Source organism: Fusarium phalaenopsidis (genome assembly GCF_050370095.1).
Source record: "Fusarium phalaenopsidis strain FUZ10S chromosome Unknown contig_32332, whole genome shotgun sequence".
NCBI lineage: Eukaryota > Fungi > Ascomycota > Sordariomycetes > Hypocreales > Nectriaceae > Fusarium > Fusarium phalaenopsidis.
The window spans coordinates 304,918-317,523 of NW_028145391.1; the positions used below are offsets into that span (position 1 = coordinate 304,918).

The 12,606-nt window shown below is 53.2% G+C and overlaps 4 protein-coding genes across 4 annotated transcripts; 2 read left to right on the forward strand and 2 right to left on the reverse strand.

Annotated features, from left to right (window-relative positions):
* Nucleotides 1-2,834: 2,834 nt before the first annotated feature.
* On the forward strand, nucleotides 2,835-4,424 carry LRP88_13116 (uncharacterized protein; the record flags this gene model as incomplete). The annotated part of the gene is made up of 1 exon (XM_083249495.1): nucleotides 2,835-4,424. The coding sequence occupies one exon, from the start codon at nucleotides 2,835-2,837 to the stop codon at nucleotides 4,422-4,424; it is 1,590 nt and encodes a 529-aa protein (XP_083093829.1).
* A 1,253-nt stretch (nucleotides 4,425-5,677) lies between these two features.
* Nucleotides 5,678-6,241, reverse strand: LRP88_13117 (putative necrosis-inducing factor-domain-containing protein; the record flags this gene model as incomplete). Its single annotated transcript, XM_083249496.1, has 1 exon — nucleotides 5,678-6,241. The coding sequence occupies one exon, from the start codon at nucleotides 6,239-6,241 to the stop codon at nucleotides 5,678-5,680; it is 564 nt and encodes a 187-aa protein (XP_083093830.1).
* Nucleotides 6,242-8,197: 1,956 nt separating this feature from the next.
* LRP88_13118 (uncharacterized protein) lies at nucleotides 8,198-9,266 on the forward strand (the record flags this gene model as incomplete). Its single annotated transcript, XM_083249497.1, has 2 exons — nucleotides 8,198-8,710; nucleotides 8,826-9,266. The coding sequence occupies 2 exons, from the start codon at nucleotides 8,198-8,200 to the stop codon at nucleotides 9,264-9,266; spliced, it is 954 nt and encodes a 317-aa protein (XP_083093831.1).
* A 693-nt stretch (nucleotides 9,267-9,959) lies between these two features.
* Nucleotides 9,960-11,000, reverse strand: LRP88_13119 (uncharacterized protein; the record flags this gene model as incomplete). The annotated part of the gene is made up of 1 exon (XM_083249498.1): nucleotides 9,960-11,000. One exon carries the CDS (start codon nucleotides 10,998-11,000, stop codon nucleotides 9,960-9,962), a length of 1,041 nt encoding a protein of 346 aa, XP_083093832.1.
* Between the last annotated feature and the right edge of the window lie 1,606 nt (nucleotides 11,001-12,606).

The following is a 12,606-nucleotide window of genomic DNA, read 5'->3' on the forward strand; positions in this document are numbered from 1 at the left end:
TCTACAGTGTAAATTTTCTCCCTCGGGCAGTCTGACAGTCCGGCGGTCTGTCTGTGTGTTGTCAGGTCCAGCCGGTTCCATTGTTGGCTTTGTACGTGGCTGTCGTCCCGTCCACATCCTCCAAGTAGCGAGTTGGCCGAAACCTTGACCGACGACCGAGGGGCCCATCTCGGTGGAATGTTGTTGGTAAAAGTAGGCAAACCCGGTACAATTGATGACGAGGCTTTCCATCCTCTTTGCCCATGTCACTCCATCGCATCGCATCGCTCGCTGGCTGGGTGTTTACCCGCCGAGCGATACCCCGTTGCTTAGGGGGGTCTGGTCTCGGAAACCATTCCCTCACTTCCCCGACACGACGACACACATACTCGCGCGCGCTATCATGACGCGCTCCGTGATTCCGTCCCGTCCTTAGTGGGCAGCTACCCGTGTGTTCCTAGTCTCCGCGCAACACGATCCCGCCCGTGCGAGCAGCAGGCCAGAGATTCCTCAACCAGACCCAGACACTGGACGGGAAAAGGGGGCACGGGGCACGTCAGGATCTCGCACGGTTGGGGGAAGAGGACCACCGGCATCATGTTCCGGCGGACAGAGCTGCAGGGGAAAAGAACGTCCTAGACATGGGGGGTCCCCTGATGGTTGGAAATATTGCCTCTTTGCGGTCTGGTGCCACCAAAGCTGCCTGACAGGGCCTGACACAAAGGGACAGCGGACAGGCATCCCTCAGGGCGAGCACGTCAGTGCCAGGTTGTCCCGTTATTTGGTACCGACCCGACACTCTGTAAGCGGCTAATCAGCTGCCCAGGTCCCCCAGTCAATTCACACAAGGAGGGGGGACACCTCCCGCGCGGGCACGCAGTCCGCGGGACCCCGTTCCCGTTCCATCAATAGCAAGGCGGACGCTATTGAAGCCTCAACAAGGGCAACCGGCAAAAGCCATGTCCACCGTGGATACAGACTCCAATAGAGCAACCGGCATGTGTCCATAATCGACCTTGGGCCAGGCTCCTCTTTTTCCCTACGGGTGGGCGTTGGTGTCCTTGAACCAGGTCGTCGGGTCCCTATTCAGCATCCACAATCGCCGCCTCCGCCGCCTTGACCCTCCCCATGATCAGATCCCATCGAGAAAATGCCATCGAGTAACCCAGATTTCATTCACCTTGTCTAGACTTGTCTGTCAATAGCGTCTTGAATGAACGGACGGCAAGTCCCTTTCTGCCACAATCATAACAAAAAAAAGAAAGGGCTGAGGTCCACAGCTGTTGAGCCTTTATTGTCGTCCCGCATGTCGCGAGGCGTCTGTCTTTGATGAGTTTGAAACGCACTTCGACCGACTTCTCGGCTCCCTTGCCTTACTCGCAACGAATGCTGCAGCCAGCACTCTACCTACGGATACTGCAGGAGCCCTCTCGGTGCCGCAAATAGGTGTGCGTTATGTTTCCGACCCGGCAAACTAACTCGGACCGAGCAAGCCCGGAATATCCGTCGGCTTCGGAACGACCTCCTTTGCACTGCCCTTCCCATCCTTCTGTGATGAAAATCAAGGTTTCCAACTGCCAGGTGACAGCAAAACTCTCTTTGCACGGCATCTTCCATGTTGTTCCCCCTTTGGGATAGAGTCCGAATCGTACCCATGCCGACGGAACGTCCAGAAGAGGGGGGGGGAGAGTGCTAATCTGCGTAGGTGGCTGATCAGTATAAACGAGACCGAAGTCGCTCTCCTCTCCTCCTCTCAAGGTTGCGGCCACATTCCATCCGCCCGCCAGTGCCCTCCCTCTTCACTCTGAAGCGTCTTGGCCTCTGATTGGGGCGCTATCGGCGCATGTGATAGGGTCGCGAATATTTTCCCAAAGAGGCATCTGTCCGCTATCCGCGACGCGACAGGTACACGCAAAGTAAGGAATGAGGACGAGACGGCGAGGCGGAGCACCGGGCACCGAGCGGCGTCCGCCCATTCGGGACTTGTTGTGCGGGCGGGTGAAGCCCAGAAGCCTTCTCATCAAGCCTCTTGAGAAGCCTATTGACTCGATGGAATTCCAGAGATGCTGGGTTTATTGTGGGTTATGCTTTCATTGTGACGTGCCAATTTAGACCGGTTCCTGGTATTCGAGGTTCCCGGTTCTTGGGAAAAAACGGAGATGCCCAGTTGCTCGAGGCGTTGTTACCAGGAGACTGGGATTGTGGCTCAAAGTCTGCTTCGGTCAACCTGACAATGAGGATGAATCAAAGTCTTGACGGAGGCTTCAGGTCAAGTCAAATCGCCTGATGTGGGTGTCAAAGAGTTAAGGGGCCTGCGACAGAGTCCACTCTCGCCCAAACACGACTCCGTGTCAGAAGGCGATGGGGACAATAACCCTTTGCGCTATGAAAGTGGTTCCAGATCTGAGGCTCTTGATTAAGGGACTTTGCGAGTGCAAGATCGACCCATTGTTACCCTGAGCACGGACGTTATCGATCAACATGCCGCTTTTTGGTACGTGGTGTTCTTTTTTGGAGGTGCAGGCTTTTGCAACCCACCTTGTCAGCTGGCGGACACTGGCACTGGCGCTCGCGAATACCCTCACTTTTTACCATTAGCGGGCACTGCCAAACAGCCGACAAACGCACAGCGGAAAAATCTCTGCACAAGGCAGCAGCCAAAATGATTCACAATGGAGAAAACGTTTGTTTATTTTTCTTCACTTGCATTGTTCACGCTTCTTTCATCACCACAACGATCAAGCAAGAACAACAGCAACCTCATCTCAACACCACGACCCTTCAAATTCCCGCACATTCACCTTCATCCCGACAACATTTTCGCCCCATATTCACTCTGATTCACCCACGCGAACATGTTCTTCCGTCGCAAACTCGACTACGATCCGAAGGAATTTCCTCGGTATCGCGAGCTCTTCCCAGAGCAACGATCCTTCTTTGCCAAGCTGCTTGACTACAAGCCCGCTGTTGTCAACTTCATAGTGGCCAGCTGGAACATCCTCGTCCTCACCTGGAGCATTATGATCCAGTTCTTCACCATCATCGACTACAACCTCTTGAACGTCCCCACCGCTGTTAGATGGCTCGGCAACGAGTTCATTACGGCTGATGGCTGCAACATGACTCACGGCTTCCTGCTCATCTTCTGGCTTTATCGCACCAGCTACTCTCTCAGCTTCGTTCTCTGCGACCTCTTGAAGTGGCTCCATCAGCAATGGGTGCCCTTCTACACCGACCTCTGGCTTCATCGCCTCCGCTGTGTTGGATCCGTCCTCCTCTACATCTTGTTCAGCATTCCCACCGTTCTCAACGCCATCAGCTTCCTCGTCATTTGCGGCGCCATCGGAATCCCCTTCTTACAGATTGTTCTGTACCTCTACAGCATTTTCCCCCCTCGCCCTGAATGGCTTCGCTGCCCTGACTGGCTTCGTCTCCCTGAGCCTGAACCCCGATGCAATCAGTCTGTCCCCTTTTCGGTTCGCTTCTCCAACCCTGCTTCGCCCAGGACGCCCAAGACACCACCTCCCACTCCGTCGCCTCCTTCGCCTCCCCGTGCATTCGATTTCACCTCACCCCCCGACCCTGAAACCGTCAAACGCTTTCCCTGGCTCTTTACCACACCTCCTAGAGCTTCTGACACTAGACGCAGTCCCTTCTCCTCCATTAAGCCGCCCGGAGCTGCCTACATCAAGCCCAAGCCTGCACCGCCCATCAAGCCCAAGCCTGCATCGTCCATCAAACCCCCTGGAGCGTCCTATCAAAAGGTCTCTCCCAAGGCCAAGCACTACCTACGCTCTAACGGCATCAACCCGAAGCACCTCACGCCTAAGCGCTCTACCAACTTCCAACGCATCAGCTCTTCCCAGCAGAACCGACCCGTTAACAACGAGCTCAGTTACCAGTGGTTCGGGGGCATCCACTCTTCGGCCGAACGCGAGCTTGTTCAGATGAACAGTGAGGCTAAGCACCTCAAGACCCTCATCAGCCAATTCCACAAGCAAAGCTGCGCTTCGATTCAAATGGCCTCGATCTCACCCACCACAGCTCTCCTCCCCCGCCCCGAGATCGCCGCCATCAAGGGTGACAACGCGCGCGAGAAGCTCCGGTTCAAGGCCCTGTTGGCCGAGTATCCTCCCGAGATTAAGAAAATCGTGACTTACATCCAGCAGTCCCACCCCAGAGTACGAGACGCACTCACCAACCTCCAAGCCCGAATCGACCCTCACGATCAGAGCGCCGTTACATGTGCCATGCGCGCCGACTACACCGACTGCCAGGAGAAGCTCACCCGCATTGTTAGAATCACGGAGCGAGCCCAGATCAGCGCCGAGAACACCAAGCAGCGATGCGCCCGCCGGATCGAAGAGCTGAGCGACGAGATCGCCAGACTCGACAGCATCGACCTGAGCCACAAGAAGCTCAAGATGACGGCATACTCCCCTTAGAAGCGGGTGCCTCACGCAACCAAGGATGCAAAGTCCGCCAAGAGCGGCGCAGTGCTGACCACTAACATTCAACGACTGACACTTAACGACTAATGAATTCTGCGACATTGTGTTTCGCGAACGGCTGCATTTACACGGAAGGCATTGGGGGTTGCTACACATATTTGTTTGATTGACACAAGGGATATAGAGGGATAAAGGATTTAGACATGGCCTAGCAAGGGGGCCCGGAAAGGATTGTACGGTTTCGTGTTGTATACAATTGAATTTGACAAAGTCTGGGTAATGGCATCTGACAAAGTGACATGCTACTGGTGCTTGCTTGGAGCATTGATCTCAAAGTGAAGTCTTCATCCACATGGTCAAGTGTCTTTGATCGACCGCAGCCAAGCCTGACCAGCGTCGCCGCTCTTCTGACCGGAAGTCTAGACGGCCTGGACAACCCTTGTGACGCTAGCTATTTTGCTCATTGCGACTTCGCGGCTCGCGACTGTGCCTGGGACGAGAATTCTGTCTTGACATTTCGCAAGCAGCCTCTACATACCTGACCTTCCAAATCATTACAACCATGACCTTGGCGATGCCCTCACCCATGCAGCCAGCCAAGCCTTATTGAAAATTCTTCATCCACCGGAGAAAGCCGTAGTGTAGCTACCGAATCCGGACTGACAGTTATTCCTGTGGTGGCTATGGCAAGGCCTTGATGCTAGCCTCATTCACGGCCATGGGGAGGAATGCAAACCAATCTAGCCCACTTTTGCGCTATTGAGTAGGGTAAACAGACAGGCCTCGATTGGCGAATTCCAAATTCCAAATATTCGCTACCATTGCTTCAGCTCATTATGCTACGTGTATGGTGGACAGAGGGTGTTACACTCTGCCCTCTAGAGTGACAGCGAGGAGGACCTTGTTTCTTAAGTATAGGACAAGGGTGAGTTGGGTGTTGTTCCTAAAGTCTACTTGTTCTCTTCCTCACCTCCTGGGCCTTTCCCTAAAACATTGTGCAGACTGCTCACATTATGGATACTGCCCAGGCCAACCGAAAGTAGTTTCACATCAAGCTGTCAGCATCGTAAACTGCCTCTTCAAGTCACACAAGCACATCAGAATAGAGTCATGCATAATCATCATGTAGGCGACAATGCTTTACCAGTTGTCATCTTCTTGCTTCCATCGGGTATCGTAACAGGTAGAACAGAACCGATGATCATCAAGATCATCCAAAACCACCTTGACCCTCAAGACCAATCCATCTAGTGACCCGTCTCAGAATCGTAAACCTGCCAGTAAAGCTTGGCCTTCTTCCCACCATCAAGAGCATCGCAGTCGACAGATCCACGGGCTGCCATCAAGAAACCGGAAGAGTAGTCCTGCAGCGTTTTCTGCACGATCCAGTCAACGTCGTCGTCGCCCAGCATAACGCCGCCCTCGGCTCGGACGCCCAGGGAGCACGAGTCTGACTTGACGATGGGAACAAAGCCAGTGCCGTATTCATCAGCGGCGTTGGCGACGGCGGGGATGGTAAAGGTTCCGTTGTGAGGTCCAAAGGCTGAGAGGAGGGATGCGCAGTCACGGAAGTCGCCTCGCTTCACGTCGGAGGGGGCGAACTTGGCCTTGTAGGTCGCCTTGTCACACGTCTTGCAGGAGTTATCGCTGGGGACCCAGAAAGTAGAGGCGATGGGAGTGGCAGAGGGTGTTGCGCAAGCCGTAGAGGTAGAGACGGCGACGATGTCGTCAAAGAGGGTGGCCGAGGGAGCAGGCGCGGGAGCAGCAGGCGCAAGACCCATGAGGACAGCCGTGAGAGCGAGGACGCGCATGATGACTTTGCTGGTGGTGATTTGAAAGAAAGGTGGCGGCAAAAAGAACCTAAAGATATAGGTCGAGGGTGTGAAGGTGATTCAATGAGCGTGGGTGATGGTAAAAAAGGTGATCAACACCTCGGTTAAGGAGAGACTGAGAAGGTAAAAAAGAAGGTGCTGCGCGGCGGCACAAGAAGAAAGTGTACAGAGGCAGATAAAGAGTGGAAGTTGATGGGGAGATGGTGGATTATTATCTCGAGGAGGAGGAATGTGGGATGCGATCACAGGAGTGATGGGGCGTTTCAAGTAGAGTAGATCGTCTGTTGTTGACTTGGGATCACAATGAAGAGGATGGTGTTTTGAAAGAAGATTCTTTTGATTTATTTTGAAAAATATTGCGCTCATCGTGCGAGGCTGCCGGTTGGTTGGCAGTGCCAGCCAGCGAGGCCCGTTTGCTTCAATGGTCGCGACGTCGTGATATCCGTGACTGGTGTTTACCCGTCGACGTTTCTCAACGGCTTTGTTTCGAGTTAAACGTGGGATTCATGCACAGACATGGCTGTTGACAGGTAGACTTGAATCATCAGATGAGACATGTTTCTTTTAATTGATTCAATCACCAGCATTTCCATCCTCGAGGATTCATCCCATCTCGCAACGTTAACCTCGTCAAGTATACCTGTTTCTATTTGTTAACCGACACCTACAGTGGGTTCTCGTGCCCTTGAATGATTGTATAAATGGGCAATCGATAAGGTTGAAACAAGTTGTCTGCTTCGCCTTGATCTGAATGCCATGCGCATAAACAACCTCAGCTCAGACCCCATGGATCCCAAGCCTACGAGGGGACTACGGGGTGCGTAGGCGAGGATACAGGAGCCAGGGAGATAGGCATTATCTTGACTCTTGCTTACACCATTCTGTGAAGAGATATTACCCACTAATACAACATTACTCAAACGATAGGCGACCATGATCGATTCCCAGGCCGACATCCATCATCCATGGATCCCGCCCAGATTGAGGCCATCCTGCTAGTGGATCTGCAAGCACTTTCAGTGGAGAGACCCCGCTGAAGTCCACTAACCTGACCCGCAGTTCATCCACCCCACGGTTCCATTGAAGAAAAAAAAGTTGGACCTGGATTTGGCCCTGGCTAACACGCACTCATGACTTGGGACATCTCCCAGTACAAATATTGAATAAATAATCGTTGGAATAATAACTATACTTGATCTTGTATAGCCTCTCCTAATCCATGATTACTCTTATATAATAAAATCAAGAAAAACCTGATGAGCGACCCGCCAAGCGCAACCACAACATCGCCAAGTCGGCCCCATCATCATCCGTGCTCCGACCGATGACGACCCCCTCCTTTCTCGGCCGCCGCGGCACGGCCAACAACCAACAATGGATGTTCGCCTGGGCAGAGCTCCAAGAGCTGGAGCTCTGGGATGACTTCATCGACCCCACGGATCTTCTAGGCATTGGGAACCCGCTCTCTCCTGACTCGTCGGTCCCTTTTCTTCCTTTGGTCAATTCGCAGACGTCACTGGCTCGTTTACTTGCGGCGTCTTGACATCTCGGCCGATTGCTGGAACGATGGACCTCGTGATCTTCGTCGCCTGTCATCTTGGCCCCGAGCGCTGGGTGTTACCAGAAAAACAACTGCCGTTGTGCCGGGATTCTCGTCAGATCCAAGAGACCCATTGACCCAGCTCACCCCCTCAATTTTGCCCCAGATCGTTCCTTTTTGTTCTGGTGGTTCCCCGTTCTGAGGGTGGTTCACGATGACGATGGTAGACTATCAATAGCCCGCTTCAGCTGGGCTTATTTTCCAATTAAACAGGATTCGTGACCCTCTGTAAGTTGCTACTTGTAAGGAATCGATCTATCTCTTCTTCTCTCGCATTCCTACCCATCAATGAATACATTCGTCGACAGTCCATACACCAGATCTATACCATCAACATGAAGACCTCTACACAAACATCACCAGGCCATCTTGGCTCAACTGGCAAAGTAAAGCGCATCGTCGGCAAGATTCGGCGTCATACTCATCCTCCCTCCGTCACCTCCAAGTCCTCTGTCTCTGCTCCATCCTCCACCCACGCCTCCAGCATATCATCAAATTGTCCTCTGCGCTGCCACAGAAACAGCCAGAGTCGTCGCGGGTCGGCAGCAGAGGACGAGCGCGCACGCGACATCGAGCTATGGAACGCAGCCTACGATGCCCTCAAGAAGGATGCTCGATCCAACGGTCTTGTGCTCGCCTACGAGAACATTATCGGTCACGAACTGCCCGAGGCGCATAGACCCGGCCACCATGGAAACCCGAATGAGCTGCCAATGGATGGCGAGCGACGCCTAGAGCTCATGTCCATGATTGCATCTTCAGGCTTGAATCGCGAAGTCAGCGTTACATCCAAGTCGGATTCGGGTGATGACGATGCTCGTGAGATTCTTGTGGAGGCGAGATCTACTGTCGCTTCTTTGATGCCTCAACAACCGAGCGCCGCTCTAGCCTTTGCGGGCATCTGCTCTTTAACACCTGTAGGTACACTGAATCTTTGTTTAGGGACAAGACTGACTGATGTAGCTCCTCCTCGACCCTCTCCTCCGTCACGACGACCTCCGCAGCGGTTTCGTCCATCTGATAGCAACCATTCCACACTATATGAGCCTCGCCCGGTGCACATACCCCTCGTCATGGACGTCATCCGAAGACTATGAGCGTCTGCAACTACAAGTTCGGCAGACGCTACTAGACCTGTACCGCCGTATCCTCGAGTACGAGATGAACATTGTCTGCGCCGCAGCGAGCGCCTGGAATATGGCTGCTCGCAACGTCGTTGATTGGCAAGGGTGGCGGACTATGGATGATGCTGTTAGGGAGAAGGATGTCGAGGTGATGGGGGAGATGGAGAAGTACGGGACTGACGAGGCTAGGGCGCTTATGGAGGAGAGGAAGAAGCCTGTGCCAGAGGGCGGAGGAAGAGGAAGCATGTCTTCAAATACAGATGCTGAGGATAGGCATTGACAAGTATATCTGCCCTCTGGTTAAATGGCTGTTTCTTAGCGACGCCATCTTAGCGGTAATACTCTGGCTAGGTTAGACTTGTTCTATCTTCTCCAGGCTCGTAGGTAAACAGCTGGTCTGTGATTCACGTTGTCCGCTTTGCACAGCATTCACACAGCCAAACTCTAGCAATGCTTTCTTGCTATAGGCATTCAGAAGATTAGAACAGGCCCCTTGAAGTAAGCTACGGTTTTGTACATATATTGCCCCAGTAGGTAGCTCTGTACGCGAGATCGCTCTGGGTGGGCTTGTTCCTCTACCTCCTTGGCCTCCTCCTGCAACGCCTCCGACTCTAGTTCATCTTAGCCGTCAAATGACGTTCAACGGCCAATTTGCTTCACGCTTAGTTATACCTGAGACCAGTTATAATTTCGTCAATGCTTCACGTGTAGAGAGCATCAATGCAATGTACAATGCTGTCAGCTTATAATGTGTCATGGATTCGCGTTCACATGTCGTGGATCCTAGAGAGGTACGAAAAATCTTGATCATTTTGTCTATGTTACCATTCAAAAACTCCAAACTCTGGATTCCGTGAAACCGAGGACCCCATTCAGCGATTCTGCTGATATCCCCGTGATTCCTTTTGTGTTCCAAACGCCAACCTTGCCGATGTCCTCAATTTACATATCCAGGAATAGCACTACAGCTCCCTTAACGCCCGGATGCTGGAAGGATGCCTTGGCTGTCCAGATCCTTCAGGTTGCTGGTATACTGCTTCAATCGCATCTGCCAACGGCCCATGTTCGTCTTGAACTCGATAGCCGCCATCATGTCACCCCATCCGGGCATATGGTCACGAGTCGCGAGATCGTACACGCGACTGAGAGCCCGGTTGAAGTCAGCCTGCGGCTTCATGGCGACGCCGTACAAGTGTCGTACCAAGTCGGTCCAGCACGAGATGAAGTCGGCGTCGAAGGTCGACTCTGGGTAACGGAACTCGAGCGTGTTGTACTTGCTTACGACCAGAGCACAGCGCGTGGTCGTGTGGACGGGTCCCTCGTTGAACTTTCGAAGTGCGAGTCCGAGGCTGGTGAGGTTCGGTTGGGCCCAGAGCCGCTTCATGGCTCCGATGAGTCTCTTGTCAACCTTTTTGCGGCCCTTAAACTTCTCCATGAGCTGCGTGAGCATCGCAACAACTGCGGCGCCCTCGCCGGAAACTGCAGGCTCCCCCTTCTCCATGGCAATCGAGGACTCGACACTAACACGCATCGAGAAAGCTGACTTGGATCGATGAGGGTGGCACAACGGGTAGAGTAGCGTATCCTCGAGGTGCCACACCAAGGTCACGACCCGGAGCGCCGTCTGTAGCTTCATGTTGCCGGCGTCGTTGACATGTAAATGCAGACCACAGCCTGAGTTGAGTCCAACCACCATGCTGTCCTGGATACCCTTCAGACACTTTCTCAGTGTCGGGAGCCCTTGGCTGAACTCTTGAGGTCGCGTAAGGATTGGACTGTTTATTTCAGTTCCGAACCAGGCGTACTTGACAGAGGGCGTCTTGCTGGACTTACTAACGCAGTCCTGGGTCAGATGTCGCTCCGGCACCACGAACCAGTAGTTGGATGGTGCCACGGTTCCAGAAGTTGATTCCCCAGCCTCCTTATTCCAGACCCGGATGTCTTCTCTGGTCTTTGTGAGCTGAACGAGGCTAGATCCGGAGACTTGCCCAGGACTGGGCTTGAGAAGCGGCATGTCGTTGCACCCAACGGGGGCACCGCCACTGGCTATGACTTGGCATACCTTGTGAATGCATGGGGCCTCCATGGGCCTGAAGTCGCCAATGGCGAGGTCATCGACATCGCTCTTTGATGCAAGGCATATCCACCGACCTTCACCAGGGGGAGTTCCAACGGTCGATATAGCCACCAAGAACTCCACTTCCAAACCAACACAAACCGAGGCTGGGATCGACATGTCTTTGCGGGTTGCGATTGTTCTCTGCAGGTAGGGGAGTTGCGGTTTTCTCTGTCGTCGTCGGTAATGTCTCGCATCCGCGATGCAAGATGCTGCCGACGAGCAGTGAGCCGGCAAGGGCTCTGATTTTATACTTGACGATGCCATCTTTGTGAATGAGCTTGACGAGTTTGCGCAGAGAAGATCCGTGTTGTTCATGGTCAATTCCTGGAGGAGATTTCCATGGAGGAGATTTTCATGTTTAAAAGGATGCTGACGTTCAAGGGTGTTCCGAAACATGGCTGGGCAATTCGCCAACACTCGTTGAACGAAGAGCGGTCAGACCAAAGGGCGCCTCAAAGAGCAGAAAAAGGGGAATGTAACTTTGTGTGTGCCCACCGTGGACAGCTCTTACGCCCCAAGAGGCTCCTCGAGGAAATGCTGCAACCCAGACAAGAGCATCGACTGGCACAGATCCGGCCGCTTCGCCGGGAGGGGGTGGTCTGAGATGATCATGATTTCGCAATGGTGTTTCCTTCGACGCCCTCAATCACGGGCAGCCTCTAGGATTCATTCCAAAGGGGTCCCATTGCGACCCAAGGACAAACACAGAGAGTGGCACTTGTCGCCCGGAGGCGCTTCTGACCGGTCAAGAACATGTGATCCAAGGGCATTGGTAGGGCGATTCTTGCATCCAACCATCTCGCACATTTGCCAGGGGGCAAAGATTGGAGGATGACTACGGTGCAACTCGACGTGGAGCAACAGGAGAACCTCGTGATTTCCGAGGTTTCGAAAAATGTCCGTGGCACGCCATCTGAGCCTTTGACGCACTGACATCAGAAAAAAAACATGAATGGACAAGAGGCCGCATCGTGGGATTGGCCCGGAGGAGTTGTTGAACAAAGGGACTCGGTGAAGGAACTTACACGGGGACGCGGCAACTGGAGGGGGATTAGCGCATCAAAGTTGCTCCGGGATGGCCAATCAGATCGGTGCAACGGTTTATTTTGGGGAAGGCATGCTCTGGAAAGCCCCAGTCAATCGGTGGGAGCTTGTCCAATGACTTTGTGCCATTGGTGGTGCGCGCGAGTCAAGAAATAAACGAGCACCAGGACGTCAAGCAACTCGAGCTCTATCAAGGCTGTGACGTTTTTGACGACTGGAGCTATATATATACACTAGATTAATAGTAAATTATTGTACAATAATTCATGTCTCTAGAATACTTTTATATGTTATATCATCAACTTGTTATGCTTTTACTGCCATCGTTGGAGGATAAGCCCACACCTGTTCTGCTGCACCATTTTTCCCAAGGTGACCTCCGGCCGTGCCCCAGTCTGACCGGCTCGACCTTGCCCAATGACTGCCTGCGTTTGCGGGTGCTTGGAGGCAGGAGCTG